The following is a 19929-nucleotide window of genomic DNA, read 5'->3' as shown; positions in this document are numbered from 1 at the left end:
TCGATGACAAAGATATGGACCGGACACGCCCATCAATGCACTATCCTTTAACGTCTAAGTGTGACCTTGACCTTTGAGCTACGGACCTGGGTCTTGCGCACTGCACGTCGTCTTACTGTGGTACACATTCATGCCAAGTTATTTGAAAATCCATCCATCGATGACAAAGATATGGACCGGACACGAAAATTGCGGACAGACCGACAGACTGACAGACCGACAGACAGACAGACGGTTCAAAAACTATATGCCTCCCTTCGGGGGCATAAAAAGGGCCATAACTGACTGAGCTAAAGTCCTTGGCCTAGTTATGTAGTCATACCTACATATGTAGACTATGATGATAAACAAGTGGACAAAGTTTCAAAGCCATATGACAAATATGGACTGGTATGAAAAATTTAACTGATTTCCAAATCCAAAAAGGGCCATAATTCAGCCAAAATAGTTGACAGAGGTATACTCTTGCCTACTATTGCTTACAGATGGAAATCATGATGATACACAAGTGTTCAAAGTTTCAAAGCCACATGTCAACAGAGTTATGTATTCTTGCCTACAGATAGAGACTGTTTTAATAAACGTGTGATAAAAGTTTCAAAGCCGTATGTCAAACACTTTAGACAAAATATGAACTTGTACAAAAAACTGTAACTAGATTTGTCAGTTAAAAGAGGCCATAATTCAGCCAAAATCCTTGATGGAGTTGCGTACTCTTGCTTAAAACTGGACATGGTGATGATAAACAAGTGTGGAAAATTTCAAAATGTGGACTGGTACGAAAAACTTAACCAAGGTTTGACGCCGACACAGTGGTAAGTAGGATAGCTCTACTTAATCTTTAAGTAGTCAAGCTAAAAAGCAAACCTAATAAAACAACAAAGGACATAGTCAACAAAGCAATGTTTTATAATAAATATAATTATATGACTTATTATACACCAAGTCAACAACAGTCAAAACTTGACAAAAAATCTTGTGAATTTATTTCTTATGCCATGTAATAAAACACATCAACTGGCTTCCTTGTCAATAGTCATAACAATTAGCTATTGGTCCTTTGGACCCAAAGCTAGTAGTTTTGACTATTAATTGGCAAGCCATTCAATAAATGTTTACCATGCAGTACTATGCAACCTTGTATTCCTTTGTGGCAGCAAATTCAGATTGATATATTTTTGTATGTAGAACACACTGCACCAAACTATTGATTATTTAAGCATCAAACTAACAGTATAACAAAAATAATTGATATCATGTATTATAACAAAATGAAAGCATTTGAAATCAAGAAAGAAATTGCAAATACATGTTAAATACTGCATTCAAAATTTCAAAGGCAGAATATACTTGCAATATGGGTCTACAAGCATTGACTTGACAGCTTTTCTGGCATAAAACTGAAAGAAACAGCTTTTTTCTGTGTACATCAATCTAAACAAAGAAAAAAAGAAAAGAAAAGCATATTATTTGATTAGTACATTTGTACCCATATAACATGATGGCAGCCATTCTGGGAACAGTGACATCATCAGCCGTTGCTCATATGATCATAACAGATTATGGCAATTACGGAGAAAATGTTTAAAGTATTATTAATTACATGATTTCATTTCAATTCTTTTTTTAATATATATTTTTGTTTATTCTAGGTTCAGAGAAACACGATTAGTTCAGTTGACTGTCATGAATTTACCTTATATGGTAATGCCCATATAAGGAAAGAAAGCAGATGTCATAGGTTCCCAAAATAGATTCCATTGACTATGAAGTGCCATTTTATAAGTTACTGTATCTTCAATGACTGATTTCTAAATTCCATGTTTAATTTTTCACTTGTAATTTCTGTGTGAAAATACCCTTTAATAAAGCATGTAAAACAAGGACATTGTATTTTACAATCAGCCAAAGCTTTGTTTTATATACAATAAAATGACAAAAAAAAAAAGATCTGCTAAGACAAGGTATGCCAATATTTCTTCAGCTGGTAACTCTGACATCATGTATTGAAAAAAAAACATCATGAAATTACTTATACACAATATGATGTCACTGTCTAAAAACTGCACAATAATGTTTCAAGTTAACTTATGAGAGTCACATGATGAACAAACATTATTTATTTATTTATTTGGGTTTTACGGCAAACAAACATTATTTAAACATTATGATTTAATACTGATTACTCCATAGCATTGAACAATTAGGATTGGTATCAGTTCAGCACATCATTATTAACAATTTCATTTTTTTATACCTGATATGGGTGAACAAGGCTATAGGTCTGACAATAATTTAACAGTAAATTAAATAAGTGTGTTCTTTTTAAGTAATTGGTTCATACATGTATAAGAATAAATATATTCATATTGCTTTTCTTGCCTACCTAGCAGGGAAAGTATCCATTTGTCTGAGAACGTGCCAGGGATAGCAATTCCTGTCTTTCCCTAGGGAAAAAACTTGTCTAAAATAGCGTGCACATAGGTGACGTCACATAGTACTGCCACAAACTACTAAAATAATGCTGGAAATACCCAAATATATTTGTCACCACAATCTTTTTTGAATGTGATAGGCAAGAAAAATGATCTAACATGTCTGCCTGTGTAAGGTAGCTTTTTTCCCATCCCTCCGGACAGCTTTGATAAAAAAAACCTCGCTAATGCTCCATTTTTCATTCCACAGTCCCTTTGGTAGGGAAAAACCTGTCTTACACAGACATGCAGGTAGGATCCTTATAATCTCCCAAACAGTACACAGTAAAAGGTTTGGCAAAATAAAACTGCCAATTCAGGGAAAATATTACCACAAACATCTAAACACTACAATTACTGGTACTGTACTAGAGAAATGTGCTGATTAATCATGGTGTTGAAAAATCTTGAATAACTGGTTCTTAGCATGATTTTCAACCATGGCTTTAATCATTAACAATTTATGTATCCATGCAGTTGAAGGAATAGCCTTTGTTATTTTTATGAATGTGCATGTTACATGAATTTTCAGTGTATACAATCATGAGAAATTTATCTGCCATGGATGTCATGCTAAAACTCAACTAATTATAAGTGATATATGATTTACTGACATCCAGTAGCAGTTTTGATGCAGTCTGGTCATAAGAAACATATCAGATTTAATCATGATTTATCAATGCAGAAATTCTGACTGATTTCCAAACATTTCTGTGTAACTAGATGGGATAAAATTCATTTGGAATACAGTAGTTAAAATAAGATATCTTCCTGCACCACTACCTGGGGATAAAAGGTATGTAAAAAGGACTCTCAGAAAAAAAAGAACATTATACTTCTTAAAAAGACTACAAAAATTAAATTCTTCATTTTTCAAATTTAATGATAATACTGATGACATGACACTTGTTCTGTCAAATAACCTTAAAATCATATGTGTGTGGGATTATTTTTTTTGCTAATTATGTCTTTTTTGGATAATTCATGTAAATTTGTCCCTATGAAAACAATAATGTTCACTACTTTTATGGAAAAATTTATGGCTTTTGCAAAGACTGAATCTCAAAGCCTATGCACAGTATTTTGCTTAGAGAACTGGTTCCGGACGAATAAGTTCGCAGTCTAGGAAATGGATTCCGGTTCTCTAGCCACTGCCTTCAATTTTACTAATATGAAATGTTATAAGAAATTCACATGTCTGACAACTGGAATTCATATCTCATTCAGGGCTCTCGCGAGTGGGCGACTTGAGCGAAATAGGCATTTTGGAACTTCAAACTTCGCTCAAAACTAACCTCAAAGCGAAATGCAAGTCGCCCGATTTTCTTTGATATCCGCATTTGCTAATTACCTTGACAATTTGCATGGTGTCTAAATGAGTGTTGAATACACAGAGACACACACCGATAGCATAATTAGCGGTTGCGTCTTTGACACTTTGCGTTTATAAAGAAATTGCTGATTATCCATGCGATTAATTGGAATTTTGTACACAATTATTTGTAATCTATTTGTTATCTATGATAAAAGAATGACATGTAATGTATTAACTACGTTAAATTGACTTCCATCGATGAATTGATTTGAATATGTATTTCTAGTTTACACAGTTTACTTTCAGTTTTATATGAGCGAGATATTGTTCACCGAGGTGGCGGCTCAGTGTTAATAATAAATAATCATGAAAAATTGGTGGGTTAGATTAACAGCATCGGCTTGAATTTTGAAAACGACTTTTTTTCAGAATTTTGTAATGGAACAATAACCACTGTATGGGAAATGACCTATTACTAAGAAAATGAATGGTCACTTCAATGTTTTTTATATAGAAACAAGAAAGTTACAGCCACCTTTTGTATCACTCAACAGCATTGCGGTAGGAAAAGTCTTCCCATTTCTCCCTGAAGTCTCCCCACTTCTCCCTAAATCAGCTGGAGGGAGAAGCTTCTCCCAAAAAATTGGACCTAGCTAGACCCCTGTCATTTACGAATAATCATAATGTAAATCTCTATAGCTACGACCTAACTTTGTAAAATTTACAATATATCAAAATAAAATTCTGATTAAAACTTTCACAGAACTGAATATAAGCATATTTTACTTCATTTAAAGTTTAGTTTTACTGGTATGAATGAATCAACATGTTTTTGGCTGATCCAGATTACAGCACCATTTTTCAACATAATTTCAGTAATGTTACAGAGCTCTGTGTAACCTTAGCTTATTGGCATAAAATAGTGATACTGCTGATAAAATACTGAAAAAATGTACAGAACAACTATATAGAAAAGCCTCTAAGCCAAAGGAAAAACTAGTGCTTGAGAGATTTCCAGGCTAGAGATTACTTTTTGAACAGTGGAAACATATTCCAGACCATGAAAATTCTACAGCATGGAGATGTTTCTACATCAAAGAGGTTCTGGCTTACAAGAGTCATCCATGATTCATGTCTTTCTGAACATTCTAAGCATAAATAGGTCATTACAGTAATACCTGTTGATATAGACCTCCACTGAGAGAGCTAAAATATGATCTTTATCATCTGCAGGTGGTCTTTATTCACAGGTTAACATGCTGTATGTGTGTTTAAATGAGAAATGAAACATGTGGTCTTTTAGAGACCAAGGTGGTCTTTAGCACACGTTAAAAGGTATTTTCAGGGCAAAATTTGTAGTTCTGAAGGAGAAGTATCATCAGTATCTTGCATATTCAACTGTCCACTGTCTTCTACTGAACCTTCTTCTAAACTTGTCTCTTCTTTCACTTCCATACTAGAGTTATCTTCTCCTTGTAATGAAGCTGAGGCTGCATCACCCCCGGCAACAGTTACCATGGGGATCTCCACCGCCTGATTGGCTGGTTGTTGTAGTTGGAAATTTAAATTTGCAGGTATCTGCTGAACAGTTTGTACTGGTTGATACATTGATACAGGCAACACTGTCATTATGCCTACAAAAATAAATAAAAATAACTTGATACTGTATAAATATGGCCTATTTTTTGACAAATATGCTTTGCATGATTTTGATCTGAATCCATGTTCACATGTTTATGGTACAGTGTGAAATTACTGTATTTTGTGGGCATAAAAATTTGGTTTCATCAAAATAATTATTTTGTGGTGACAAGAATTTGCTGATTTGCAAAATAATGCTTCTTTGCTAATTGGGATCAAATTTCATAAATCTACTGTTCAATTCCCTTGACCCCTGGTTTTTCACTGGAAACTGATCTGACAGCAGCAACACAGTACTTTAAAGTTTCATAGACTTAGATAAATGTAATGTAATAGCTAATAGGGACACCAAAGGAGAGAAATGGTTTTGTTGATAAAGCGACAGCTACTTGATCGAGAGATCTCAACAGTCTAAACAGAGAAATATATTTAAGAGTACAATGACAATGAGATAAATTAGTATAATATAAACAAAATAATTAATAAAAGACAAAATCGCAATTGGCAGTTTCCACCTTTAATCATGTATCACCCTGATAAATTAATGAAATGGTTATTTACATTAATATTTGTCCAGATGCTTATAAAATACAAGAGGACCATGATGGTCCTGAATCGCTCACCTATCCCCACATGACCAAGTGTTGAACTGAGTATGACGTCGTTATTTCTATTATTTGACATAGTGACCTAGTTTTTGAGCACATCTGACCTAGATATCATCAAGATAAAAAATTCTGACCAATTTTCATGAAGATCCATTGAAAAATATGGCCTCTAGAGAGGTCACAAGGTTTTTCTATTATTTGACCTAATGACCTAGTTTTTGAAGGCACGTGACCCACTTTTAAACTTGACCTAGATATCATCAAGGTGAACATTCTCACCAATTTTCATGAAGATCTCATGAAAAATATGGCCTCTAGAGAGGTCACAAGGTTTTTCTATTTTTCGACCTACTGACCTAGTTTTTCACCGCACATGACCCAGTTACGAATCTGACCTAGATATCATCAAGCTGAACATTCTCACCAATTTTCATGAAGATCCATTGAGAAATATTGCCTCTAGAGAGGTCACAAGGTTTTTCTATTTTTAGACCTACTGACCTAGTTTTTGACCCCACGTGACCCAGTTTCGATTTTGACCTAGATATCATCAAGATGAACATTCTGCACAATATTCATGAAGATCTCATGAAAAATATGGCCTCTAGAGAGGTCACAAGGTTTTTCTATTTTTAGAACTACTGACCTAGTTTTTAACCCCACGTGACCCAGTTTCAAACTTGATCTAGATATCATCAAGGTGAACATTCTGACCAATTTTCATGAAGACCCATTGAGAAATATGGCCTCTAAAGAGGTCACAAGGTTTTTCTATTTTTAGACCTACTGACCTAGTTTTTGACCCCACTTGACTCAGTTTCGAACTTGACCTAGATATCATCAAGGTGAACATTCTGACCAATATTCATGAAGATCTCATGTAAAATATGGCCTCTAGAGAGGTCACAAGGTTTTTCTATTTTTAGACCTACTGACCTAGTTTTTGACCCCACATGACCCAGTTTCGAACTTGACCTAGATATCATCAAGGTGAACATGCTGACCAATTTTCATGAAGATCTCATGAAAAATATGGCCTCTAGAGAGGTCACAAGGTTTTTCTATTTTTAGATCTACTGACCTAGTTTTTGACCGCACGTGACCCAGTTTCGAACTTGACCTAGATATCATCAAGATGAACATTCTGACAAAATTTCATAAAGATCCCATGAAAAATGTGACCTCTAGAATGGTCACAAGCAAAAGTTTACGCATGGACGACGGACGCCACGCGATCACAAAAGCTCACCTTATCACTTTGTGACAGGTGAGCTAAAAACATTTAAATACCATCATCATCGATAAATAAGATCTCGTTTCAGTGGTCATGTGATCTAGTGGTTGCAAGACTTTATTCTATGCTCTGGTAAGAGTTTCAGATACAGATCGTTCTACAAATCTTTGTATGAACTCACCACCAAGTTGCGAAGCATCAGCTCCGGTCAAAATGATCTGGCCTGCACTGTTGATGGATGCTTGCAGTGCACTGATAGCCGCCTGCTGAGAACCTGTGACCACGCTCAGTTCTTGTGTACTGACCACCTGGTTACCATTGGCACTTATCTCAGCAAACTGTGGCAAGTTCTGTGAGATCTGGACCTCCTGCTGAGGTTGCTGTTGTTGTTGTTGTTGGAGACTTGTGTCTTGGATCTGTTAAAATATAAAATGTACCCTAATACACATTATGTGTTTTCATACGAACATCTAGGAACCAGTAGGCAATTGTTTTACATATAAAAGCATAAATTTAAATGTTTGTGTAAGAACTATTAATATCCATAAAGAAGGCTCTATATCTATAGAGAATAACAAAGGCAGATATTGTACTATGTTAATGTCTTTTATGAACAAGAGCTGTTCGTAAAACACATATACCCCACATGATGCCTGTCGGACACAAGTAGGTATGTAATTTTTCTATGCTATGACCTTCACCTCTGACTAAATTGCCTCAAAAACATCTTAAGATGTTTGACAGCCAAAGCATTCTTTAATTATTGAGCTGAAACCATTTTCAGTCTAGAGGGCACTGTACCCTTTCGACCTTATGACCCTTAAAACAGTAGTCCCTAATATTTTATCTATCTAATGACCACAGGCAATCATCCAATGAAGTTTGACAGTAGTCTGAGCGGAAACCATTTACAGTCTCAAGGTCACTGTGACCTTAACTTTTGACCTACTGACCCCTGAAACAATAGGAATCATCTACTGACCAAAGGCAATCATCCTATGAAGTTTGACGGCCTTAGGATAAAGCATTCTTAAGATATTGAGCAGAAACTGTTTTCACTCTAAGTCACTGTGACCTTAATCTTTAAGATCTCCAAAACCATGCAGCTGTACTGTCCACAGGCAATCATCCTATGAAGTTTCATCATTGTGATACCAAGCATTCACTGGTTATTGACTGAAAGCCAAATGGTCTACGAACAGACGGACGGACCAACAGAAAGACAATGAGCAAAACAATATGCCCCCATTTCATTGAAGCTAGGCATAAATATGATACCATTTCTTTCCAAAGTGATGAATAAATTAAACATAATCATTAAAAGATTTGATTTTCCCTATATTCCAACTACGCCCAGATATTTCTTCCTTTCACCATTTTTTCAACACCATTTGAATTTTGTATTATCCTCATTTTCCTTAAAAACAGTAAACATGAAATCTCATTGCAAAGATTTACCTGTATTAACAAGAAAAACTTGTGTATACAAAAAATGAATTGAATCAAACAATAACTTTTATTAGCTGGGATCATATAGAGTGGGTAGATATATAAAATTGTCTGCGTTCACCTGGAAAGCCACATAGTAGAATTCTTTCAAAAAATGTTTACATTTAAAAAGAATATTTTCCTAAATACATACTGCGTGAACTACTGTAGCCTGTGTACCATCTGGAAGTGTAACCACTTGGTTTTGACCGATTTCTGGTAGACTTAATACTCTGTTTGGTCCAGGGTCTATTTGTATAATTGACACGGAACCGTCTGGGTTATTTATAGTCTGCATCATGGTACCAGCAAACGGCTGCTGCGTCTGAACTGTTACACTTGACACTGGCTCATCTTTGAAAACTTGTAACAGGTCTTGGCGTCCATGATGCATGTAACAGTTTTTGACAATTTGACGCAACGCTTCCGTCCAAGGTACCTAAATTTTAAAAACAACTCAAGTTAAGATTCTGTAAATGTTTAATTTAATAGGCATGAAATTTTGTTCTTTCTGCCAAAATGTTTTTTTCATTAGCAGATGATATTGTGGTTTTATGCCATATTATATTGTTGAGTATTTAAGTTTGGGATAGATGTGTCCACAAAGAGCACAACAAGAGCTGTCTGATGACAGCGTGCTTGACTATTCGAAGAATTGATTGAAGAATGGGGTCAAAATATTTCCACGGATATTCAGACAAAAGAAATAAATAGATTAGACAAACAATGTTCCTGTATTACTTTGATTTCTATAAGTCTTGCACTAAATGGCAATATATGAGCCAATTTCAAAGTCCAAAAAGGGCCATAATTCAGACAAAATAGTTATGTACTCTTGCCTACAGATGGAAATCATAATGATAAACAAGTGTTTAAATAGTTTTGACAAAACATGGACTTGTATGAAAACAGAACCAATTTCAAAGTCCAAAAAGGGCCATAATTCAGCCAAAATAGATGACAGAGTTATGTTCTCTTTCCTACAGATAGAGACTATTATACTAAACAAGTGATAAAAGTTTCAAAGCCATATGTCAAACACTTCTCAAAAAATATGAACTGGTACGAAAAACTTAACCAAGATTTCTAAGTCAAAAGGGGCCATAATTCAGCCAAAATCCTTGATGGAGTTATGTACTCTTGCCTATTACTGGACATGGTGATGGTAAACAGGTGTTAAAAGTTTCAAAGCTTTATCTCAAAAGACTTTGTCAAAATATGAACTGGTACGAAATATTAACCCAGATTTGTAAGTCAAAAAGGGCCATAATTCAGCCAAAACCCTTGATGGAGTTATGTGCTCTTGCCTATAAGTGGACATGGTGATGGTAAACAAGTGTTGAAAGTTTCAAAGCTTTATCTCAAAAGACTTTGTCTAAATATGAACTGGTACGAAAAACTTAACCATGATTTCTAAGTCAAAAGGGGCAATAATTCAGCCAAAATCCTTGATGGAGTTATGTGCTCTTGCCTATAACTGGCCACGATGATGGTAAACAAGTGTTGAAAGTTTCAAAGCTTTATCTCAAAAGACATTGTCAAAATGTGGACTGGTACAAAAAACTTAACCAAGGTGTGACGCCGACGCCGTGGTGAGTAGTCGAGCTAAAAATTTATGATTTCACAGCATTGTTTGGTTAATTTAAAACAGATACAGGTTCAATCAGGGTGATTAGGATGCACTGGACAAGGCTAAATATTTGATTACTAAATTATAAACATAACTGTTTAAAACATTAATGCAAGGTACATATGAACTTGAACCATACCCTTTTCTTATCTTCTTCAGTACGAACATCACTTCGTACATTTGCCCACGGTAAATCACTTGGCCACCAAACAGGACGGCTTTCTGTCCTTCCCCAGCCAGGCTTACTTCGACCTGTTGAATACTTTAACATTTCTGGGATGAAATTTCTCAACTGTGCCTAAAAATTAATAAACAGTTGGATCTGTAGAGTCTGAAATTTACAGACCAAATATAACCAAATAATCAATTTGCCATTACTTTGCTTAAAGCAAACTTAGGATGCTGAAATTTGGCTGAGATGTCTGTAGATGCAGAGGGTGTTTCATCACAATGTGCTTATATATCAACAGAGAAAACAACAAAAAATAGCATTTTAACATCTGAGTATAAATTTCAGACTTAAAACAGAGTATATATTAAACAACATTTTAAGACTTCAAAATGCTAAAACTTCCTTTTGCTCTAGCATAGTTAAATTCTATGAAAAACTTCATGCATGGCAGCCTGACCTTTGCATACACTGCTCCCAGACTATAGAATGCACTCCGAATCACAATTAGGGAGGCCAATACATTGACTAAGTAACTTTAAAGCATCTGTTAAAACCCATTCATTGTACAACATTTCACAAACTGAACAAATAATTTTGCTTTTATGGTTGACAGTTTTTGTTTTGTTTTATTTATACCTGTACTTCTCTTGTAGCAATTCTTAGATTTGTAATTGTTTTCAATATCTGCCATAGAGCACTTTTACATGTGTTGTATTTCATGAAAATTCAGGATTGCCACTTAGTTGAGAAAATGAAATTCCCTGACTTTTCCCTGACTAAACCATACTTTTCACTGACCAATACCACCATATTTTTTCGGCCGCCTCCTCCCAAACAGACGTCCAATCCACCCTGTCTGCTCTGGAGGCAAGGGTGGCAAAGCCTTTCAGTCTTCAAAATTCCAAAGTTAACATAAAAACGAAATTGATTCAAACACATTTAAATTATGTTTATACACAATGACACCAAATTGTGTTTGGAAATACTTATAAATACTGCCTGAAGACTGCTATAGCCAATGAACATTTTAAACATCGACCCAGAATTTCATTTTCCCCCGACTTTTCCCTGACTTTTCTAAAATTTCATTTTTCATTGACCTTTATCAAGATTTCCCAGACAATTCACCAACATTAAAAAAAATCATTTTCCCCTGACTTTTCAAAGTAAGTGGCAACCCTGAAGATTGCTATATAAAAACGGTATGATAATATTGATAATAAATTAGATAAACAGTAGACTGTGAACCATCATAAATTGACATCCAGTCTACATAACCAGTGAAACCTACTTGTGTCATTTTATCTACTTGGGTCGGTATCCCATCTATAACGAGGGGTGGTAACTCATGTAATCCAGAGTTGTCTTGTTGGGTTGGTGGCGTTTGTTCTTGCAGTGACTGCTCAAGGTCTTGTAAAATTTGCTGTTTGTTGTTCCGAACCTGGGAAGATTGATTTATTTACTAAATCCATTCCTGGTTCAAACAATATTTATCATGCCTAGGCACTTCAATCTCTAATCACTGAGAAAGAAATTTCTTTCTCTTGGTAATTCTATAGATAAACTAGATATGTCATGGAACATGCCCCCACGTAGTGTCTCTGAATAATCATACGTTACTTGTTGAAAACATAAGACTAATTAAACCTTCAATATATCTACATTGCTAGGAAACTAAACCTGGGTGTGGGGGAGTAGGTAAGTATACTACAAGAAACAGAAGATACAAGAAACTTAAAGTACATTTGTACTTCCCAACTTACATGAAATCATCGTTTTTGAGTTTGCTGATTTTAAAATCTGAGCATATTGTAGAAATAAAATCTCCGTAATTAAAACCCCTTGACAGAAAACATCTCTATCTCCTTTACAAATTTTAACATTGTAATGTGCATGTGAAGGTATATCCCTTCAAATTCTGCTACAAAATTATGTATGACAGCACCTTAATTTCTTCAGAACATGAAATTATGTGTAGTAGCACCTTTATTACTTCAGAACATGAAACTATGTGTAGTAGCACCTTAATTTCTTCAGAACATGAAACTATGTGTAGTAGCACCTTAATTACTTCAGAACATGAAACTATGTATGGTAGCACCTTAATTACTTCAGAACATCATAATATGTATAGTAGCACCTTATTTTTTTCAGAACATTAAACTTATTATGTTAGCACCTTGATTACTTCAGAATATCAAACTTACCACATTTTCTAATGGTTGTGAGCCGAATACTTTATACATTTGCATGGACTGGCTAACATTTGGCGTACAACATAAGACTACTGCTTGCTGCCCAACTCTTGTTGAATACTCTTCAATGGTGTGTCGCAACTTCCTGTATGAAAAGGATTAATTACAATAAATTGGACTTGTATAAAAAATAATTACAATTAAAACTAGAACAGCCAGATCTATGCTAATGGCAACATGCCAACAGTTAAATTACTTCCCTCTAAATACAACTAGTTTTACTTCTAAATTCTAACATTTGCAGCAAATTTAGGCAGTTGAAAAAAGTATTATGCAAACCATTAATTTTTGGAAATAATGTCTTATTCTTGATTCCTCCAAATATGGTCTTTCACAGAAAAGTTTTATTGTACATTCAAACCTGTCTGCTGAGACCACCCTTGGAAAATTGACTCTCGAATAAGAAAAAAGAAAATGGAGACATTTTGAAACAGGCCTCTATTCTAAGGGTCTGTATTCAGAGGTGGCCATAAGTACAAGTTCCACTGTACCTGTATGTTCTTTCTGAATAAGAAAAATTAAATCTTTATTGGTATACTTTAACAATATAGAATCATTTCAGATATTACTTAAAACATCCAGCAACCGTTTTTCCAAACAGAATAACTGGTAAGATATTAATGACATGCAACCATTTTTAACTGACCAGTGTTAAATTCCTTAACCATAAATGAAAGCAAATCTAGAAAATCCTGTCTTTCATAAGGCCTTGATTAAAATCAATTTTTTATGTCAACCGTACACCAGAACATTGCAAATTTATACAAATATAACCTAAAAGTGAGACACAAAGGCGCGAAGGTAGAGTAGAGCGTGAGACTCCTGACCCTGAATTTCCAGGTTCAAATCCTAGTAATCCTTACCAAAGGCAAAGTACAAGAACTGGCAAGAAACCTATGGAGCAGTCACTGAGCATATAGTTAACTTAAGATGTAAGAGCTTTCTCTATGATCAATATTTACTAAACAGGTTTAAACTAAACTAAATTAAAACCTCAATAATCTTGTCTGTTGTCTTTTCCGCCTAGCTGGGTTGGTTTCAAAATGGTGTGGATGTTTTCTCTTCCTTGTAGATAATACTGCTGCTGCTGCTGCTACCCCTACTGGACCTGAATATAAAATATTAAACCAGACAGTGAGGCTATTATCTATATATGACTGACAAAATCTTTTGCTGATATACAATGTATTCAAGACTGACTGTCTTTGTCATAAACAATCAAACCTTGATGTCTAGAACAGTTTTAGATAGTATTAATCACATAAATTTTAACCTCTGTCAACTTTCTTGATGGAAAATGGAGCAGTGGTCTAGTGCTTAAGGTGTCAGCTGCCCCACTAAGAGGTCATGGATTCGAACCCTACTGGAGACGTAACAAGAGTATCGCCTCATGTAACAACAGTGCTAGTTCAGCATACTACAGATAAGTGTGAGGTGTTGAGGATTACTCGAAAGAAAAAACCTATCATCTTCAACTATACACTCCATAATATATCACTAAAAACTACAGAAGCTGCTAAATACCTGGGCGTTACACTAAGTAAAGATCTCAGCTGGTCAAAACATTGATAACATCACATCGAAAGCAAATAATTCACTTAGATTCACCAAAAGAAATGTCAAAACAAACAACCGAAAAGTAAAAGAAACAGCTTACAACACCTATGTCCGCCCACAGCTTGAATACTGTTCCACTATATGGCACCCTTGGCAAAAATCCCTAACATACAAAATTGAACAAGTACAACCATCTGAAGCTCGATACGTATGTAACAACTATGGTCAAACAAGCAGTGTCACCCAAATGCTAAATAATCTCAACTGGCAATCCCTTGAACAACGCCGCATTAAAAATTCCCTTATTATATTTTTTTAAAATAAGGTACAGTCTTATTGCGGTTGACCATAACCACCTCACACCTACAAGGAACCTGAACTACCCGGTACTTGATCCCACAATCTCACACGCAATACCATTCAAACTCCTTTTTTTCCAAGAACAATTTGTTCCAGGAATGGTCTCCCACTACATATACAGTCCAGCCCCAGTTTGATTCTATCCATTGAGAGGCTGGCAACTGTAACTTTCTAATCTCTATCTATGTTTTTATCTTAGTAATTGTAGTTCTTTTTAACTTTGCACCTAATGAGCTTGCTCATCTTTTAACAGTCCGTCCCAGACAAAGCGCCTCCCAGTTATAATCAGTATTGATTGTTGGGCAGTAAAATGTAGATGTAGATGAGCTCAGTGATGTAAATAATTTTAGAAGCTGATTATAAAACAAGAGCGCCGCCAAGCGGGCAATATTCGCCCGAAGGGTTACACCAGAGGATGGGAGCAAAATTTAAAGAACTTGACTGTTTAAGCCCAAAGGACAGGAACAACAAAAAGAAGAAATTCCAAAAAAAATTCTTACCAGGTAAAGTTATGTCAAAATACATCTAAAAATTGGATGTACCATCCATGTTTTACCAGAGAAAAGTAATCTCGGTTTTTCCCTACGGCCAATAATAAAAAAGTTTCAAAATAAGCTATTTATAGTATCAAAAAAGGGAAGTAATTATTGTAAGAGAACAAAAAAGGGATCTGCCAAATAAAAACAGGAGCACTGCAATGCAGAGCAATATACACAAAGCAGTCATATATGACCTTTGACCCCTAAGTGTGACCTTGACCTTGAAGTGAGTCATCCAAAACATGCGCTCTGCACGTTGCCTCAGTGTGGTGAACATTTGTGCCAAGTTTCTTTGAAATCCTTCAAGCAGTTCAAGAGTTACAGAGCGGACACAGCAAAGTCATATTTGACCTTTCACTCCTAAGTGTGACCTTGACCTTCAAGCTAGTCATCCGAAACAAGCGCTCTGCACGTCGTCTCAGTGTGGTGAACATTTGTGATCATCCGAAACAAGCGCTCTGCATGTCGTCTCAATGTGGTGAACATTTGTGCCAAGTTTCTTTGAAATCCTTCAAGCAGTTCAAGAGTTACAGAGCGGACACGAAACACACTCATATGACCTTTCACCCCTACGTGTGACCTTAACCTTGAAACAAGCGCTCTGCACGTTGTCTCCGTGTGGTGAACATTTGTGTCAAGTTTCTTTGAAATCCTTCAGGGGGTTCAAGAGTTACAGAGCGGACACGAAATTGCTAACGGACAGACAGACTAACAGACGTTCCTACATATGGATATTTATGTGGCTACTCTTTTGTTCTCTCTATTGTTCTTTTAGCCACGTAAGAGAAAAATAGCCACATAAAAGCCGGAGTGAATGACATCAAAGAAAAAGTGCAGTTACCTATTGTTCCTATAGCCACCTAAGTATGCAAAATGTGAGCTCGGACGGATGGGCGGACGGATGGACAGACGGACGGACACCGGCGTCATAACATAATACGTCCCTTCGGGCGTATAACAAGCAAATCGTGATAATCCAAGCAAGTAAGACTATATGGATCTTACACACCTGTCTGACACAGGCAGACATGTAAGATCATTTTTCTTGTGTACCATTGCAAACTTTTAAAAGATATATTGTATAATATAAAATCATCTTTTCACTAGGGAAAAAATAAGGTGATCTTCTACTGGAATATCCTTGTTGAGGCAAGAAAAGTGTATATTACCTGCAGCTGCGAGCTGATTGGTTACATCATCACTGACACTACCAAGTAGCTCCGACGTGTCATACATCTCACTTTCTGGAGAACTCGGCTCACTGAGATCACTCATCATCTCATGAGCCGTGTTCACAGTAACTGGTACTGTAGAATCCATCTTCTCTTGTATGAAGATCTATAAATTTATTAAACAGAAATATGACCCAAGTTAAAGTATTGCCTGATAGTAGCTGATTCAATAACACTGAAAAATTAAACATTATAGAACAAACTTGCTTAAATTGTATAGATTTCAAGAACATGTACACTACCAAGAAGGAAAAATCCCCAAATCCATTCAAACTCTGGCTGAAGTTTGTCTGGGAGAAATTTGTCAGTACAAATAATGATTATTTAATACATTACAATATACAGTAAACCATGGTTTTTCAAAAATAGTTAATGAATGAACCTGAAAAAAATAAAGTTACTGACATTTACATCTACATCTACGAGGATACTCCCAACAATCAATTTCTGATCATAACTGGGAGGTCGGGGCAGTTGTTAAAAACATAACATCTATGTTACGGGGGAAAAAAGGAGTTCATATGATATTGTGTTCTTGAAGATGGAGTGTTATAGACAATGATAAACAAACAAGCATAGCTGCCATAGTTGTATGAAATGTTCTATAAGTACTGTATTCACCTAATTCTAACTATAGGTTTTGTGAATTGGATTTATTTTTCAAAATGAAGTTATAAAATATATGTCATTATATATATATGGCCGCCACTGTTTTTAAGTTTTCAGAATATCTTTAAGAATGTAAAGTCTATGGCCATGCAAAAGGTAATTTTTCCTGTTGGGCAAAGTCACAATGTCAATAGAAGTTTACAAAATAGAATGTTTACAAAATGTTTGCTTTATAAATTTTTATAACACTCCATCAAAAACTAAAACCAAAAATTTGGATTTTTACGTTTTTACGCGTGTCCAAAATTTACAATGAAAAATACCAATCAAAATCTGTTTTGATGAGAAATTTGAAATTAATCAAGATATTCAGAGAATTCGAAAAAATCCTATAACCACCCTCGTAGTTCTTTCAAAAGATGTATGGTCTCAATGGTATTGTCTTATATTTATAGAAAATTCTATCAAGGAATATAACCTTGTTACATGAAAGTTGGATCAAACAGGAAAATATATATACAGTTGCTATGGATATTTATAAATTCTATATTTGTTTCTGAAGATTCCAATGTCAATGAAGAACATCCTTTTTAATTAAGTAATATAAAACAAAATGCGTTAGATATGAAAATAAAATTGTGAAAGATACATGTGAATTGATTTATTATGTTGGCTTTTCTCATCTTCCAGACTTAAGGGGACAGAACTCCGTCTATCAATGCGCCATCTTGAATACATTGATAAAATGACCTTTCAAAGTAAATTATGTAGCCATTTTGTTGAAATTAATGTTATAATGCTTTTAAAACATTTCTACATTAATGACATTTGCGCGCGTAATTAGCAGCCGCTGCTACAACTGCATACATGCGCAGCAAACGTCCCAGGTTTTGCGGCTGCGCTTGGACCTGCGCGCGTCCCGCCTGCCTGGGACTTGCGCAGTGGAGTCCCACTAAACGAAAGTAGAACCGGTGCAGATCAAGTCGTTCATATGTAATCAGTTATGATTCTTATCAAAACTATGCCCTACCAAATTCTTAACGGTCCCATAAGCTTTAGAAATCGGCCGAAATTTTCAAGTTGAAACTCTGCAGCCATTTTCTACATGTATACAGTCTTTGTGTGTCATGTGCGCATGCGCGAAATGGATCGTGACCTTTTTAAAAGCGCGCGTAAATTTAAAGTAATTCTGCACATTTGATAAACCGGAAGTGATGGCGTAACGTCATTTACCCGGAAAACGTAGAATAAAACCTGTATTCGGCGTACGGAAATGAAAATAATTTTATGATTTAATCGAAACCTGTTGGTAAATTAAGAAATAATAAATATGTGCCTATATTTTATCAGTTAATAAAATATGGGCAGGAGTTCGGATGCGTAATAATTAAATCACGAGTGCGTAGCACGAGTGATTTAATATTCGCATCCGAACGATTGCCCATATTTTATTAACTGATAAAATTATTGGAACATATTTATTATTTCGATTCTAACCACGTAAATTCTTCGCATTTTACAGCACTACATTTTAGCGCGATTGTCATTCGGCTTGCCATATGCTATTATAAAAACCTCCCCACGATTGGAAAGCGTTGCATCAAACGGAATTTTCCGATATTCAGTAAATTTTAATTAAAGTATTAAGTAGTTATTGCCGTGAAAATGTTATTTTCAATAACATCAAAGGTCGGATATAGAAATCAGAGGTAAATAATTCAAGGTTTATATATGCAGTTTCTAAAAATAGTACACGTCACCTACATGATGGCACTGAAACATACACGCCAGAACATTGCGGCGGCATATAAACACGTAAAAACTTGAGTCTGGAAGATTGGAAAATTAATTATAATTTATTTACTGTCAAAGTAGAATCTAGTTGACATTTGTGGTGCCTACAACGCAGAAATTGTAAACTACACACACGACCAGACATAGATGCACTGGTGTTGAAGTTGAAACTTACCGGGCTGAAACATATTCTTACGGTAAAATATAAACAAATAAATTCATCAGTTAGATATTGTTTGTTTCAGAAAATTTGATGTACTTTTTGTTACTACTACATAACACTGAAAAAGTCGAGTATTTAGTCGGTATATAACGGAAGCAGAGTAGAATCTCAGTCGTGTTACAGTCGTAGGGCGGAATGGAAGAGCTATATTTTATCGTAGATTCATGTATAGGCGATTTCGCTATATGTTTATATAGCAACTGCTGCGGATCGTGTTAGAATTTATTACAATAGCACTATTGATATATTTCTAAAGTCAAAATATGATATTGAAACATATGATACGTTAAAAATTCAAAATAATGTCTTAAAATTAGCGTGAAACGTCCGGTTTACTTTAATTATGGTCCAATATCTCAAAAATAAGCACACGGACCTGTACATTTTATTTCACCAAATCATAGACCATGTGTTTATTTAAAACTATGAGAAGTTTCATCAAAATCTACATTGTAGAAAAATTTCTGTTCGCGAAAATGTTATGAAAGTTATGATTTTCTCATTGACTCCCATTACGAAATATTGCGTGAGGTTCAAACTTTTCAAATCAGTCTAGCAAAAAATCAAGCACACGGCCCTATCTTTTTTATTTGCTGAATTTTCTATGTATATTCTGAAGTTTTGAAAAATCAGAGTTTAATCAATTTCTACATTGTAGAAAAAATTTCGATCCAAAAGTGCAGAACTACCTTAATTAAGCACATATTTTCACACAAAAAATGGATAACCAGAAACAGCCGTTCGTAACAATAATCGTCGTATAAAATCCTTACCTCTAGATCAAAATGCTCTTTCAAA

General features: G+C 35.1%; 1 protein-coding gene across 3 annotated transcripts; it reads right to left on the bottom strand.

Annotated features, from left to right (window-relative positions):
• Positions 1-891: 891 nt before the first annotated feature.
• LOC123528538 (DNA-binding protein P3A2-like) lies at positions 892-18283 on the bottom strand. 3 transcript variants are annotated; one of them, XR_006681995.2, is made up of 10 exons: positions 18145-18283; positions 16443-16611; positions 13811-13925; positions 12770-12902; positions 11854-12003; positions 10530-10688; positions 8915-9199; positions 7454-7688; positions 4968-5423; positions 892-1434 (listed from the first exon to the last, which is right to left on the bottom strand). XR_006681995.2 is itself a non-coding variant. In XM_045308304.2 (9 exons), the coding sequence occupies exons 2-9, from the start codon at positions 16591-16593 to the stop codon at positions 5131-5133; spliced, it is 1521 nt and encodes a 506-aa protein (XP_045164239.1). In that variant the 5' UTR covers positions 16594-16611; positions 18145-18283; the 3' UTR covers positions 892-5130. The 3 variants fall into 3 exon arrangements, 2 of the variants coding, with proteins under 2 accessions (XP_045164239.1, XP_045164240.1); XM_045308304.2 differs by having other exon boundaries at positions 892-5423; XM_045308305.2 differs by lacking the exon at positions 18145-18283 and adding an exon at positions 17764-17941 and having other exon boundaries at positions 892-5423.
• Between the last annotated feature and the right edge of the window lie 1646 nt (positions 18284-19929).

The sequence above is a fragment of the Mercenaria mercenaria genome, chromosome 13 (assembly GCF_021730395.1).
Source record: "Mercenaria mercenaria strain notata chromosome 13, MADL_Memer_1, whole genome shotgun sequence".
NCBI classification, from domain to species: Eukaryota; Metazoa; Mollusca; class Bivalvia; order Venerida; family Veneridae; genus Mercenaria; species Mercenaria mercenaria.
The sequence above is the reverse complement of the archived record's forward strand: the minus strand, read 5'-3'. Positions and strand labels throughout refer to the sequence as shown.

Excerpts from the sequence above, each read along its gene's own strand:
- LOC123528538 (XM_045308304.2), bottom strand. The coding sequence starts at position 16,593 with ATGGATTCTACAGTACCAGTTACTGTGAACACGGCTCATGAGATGATG. Across the intron at positions 10,689-11,853 it reads AAGTAGATAAAATGACACAA|GCACAGTTGAGAAATTTCAT; the intron begins GTAGGTTTCACT and ends ATTAATTTTTAG. Across the intron at positions 7,689-8,914 it reads AGGCTACAGTAGTTCACGCA|ATCCAAGACACAAGTCTCCA; the intron begins GTATGTATTTAG and ends ATATTTTAACAG.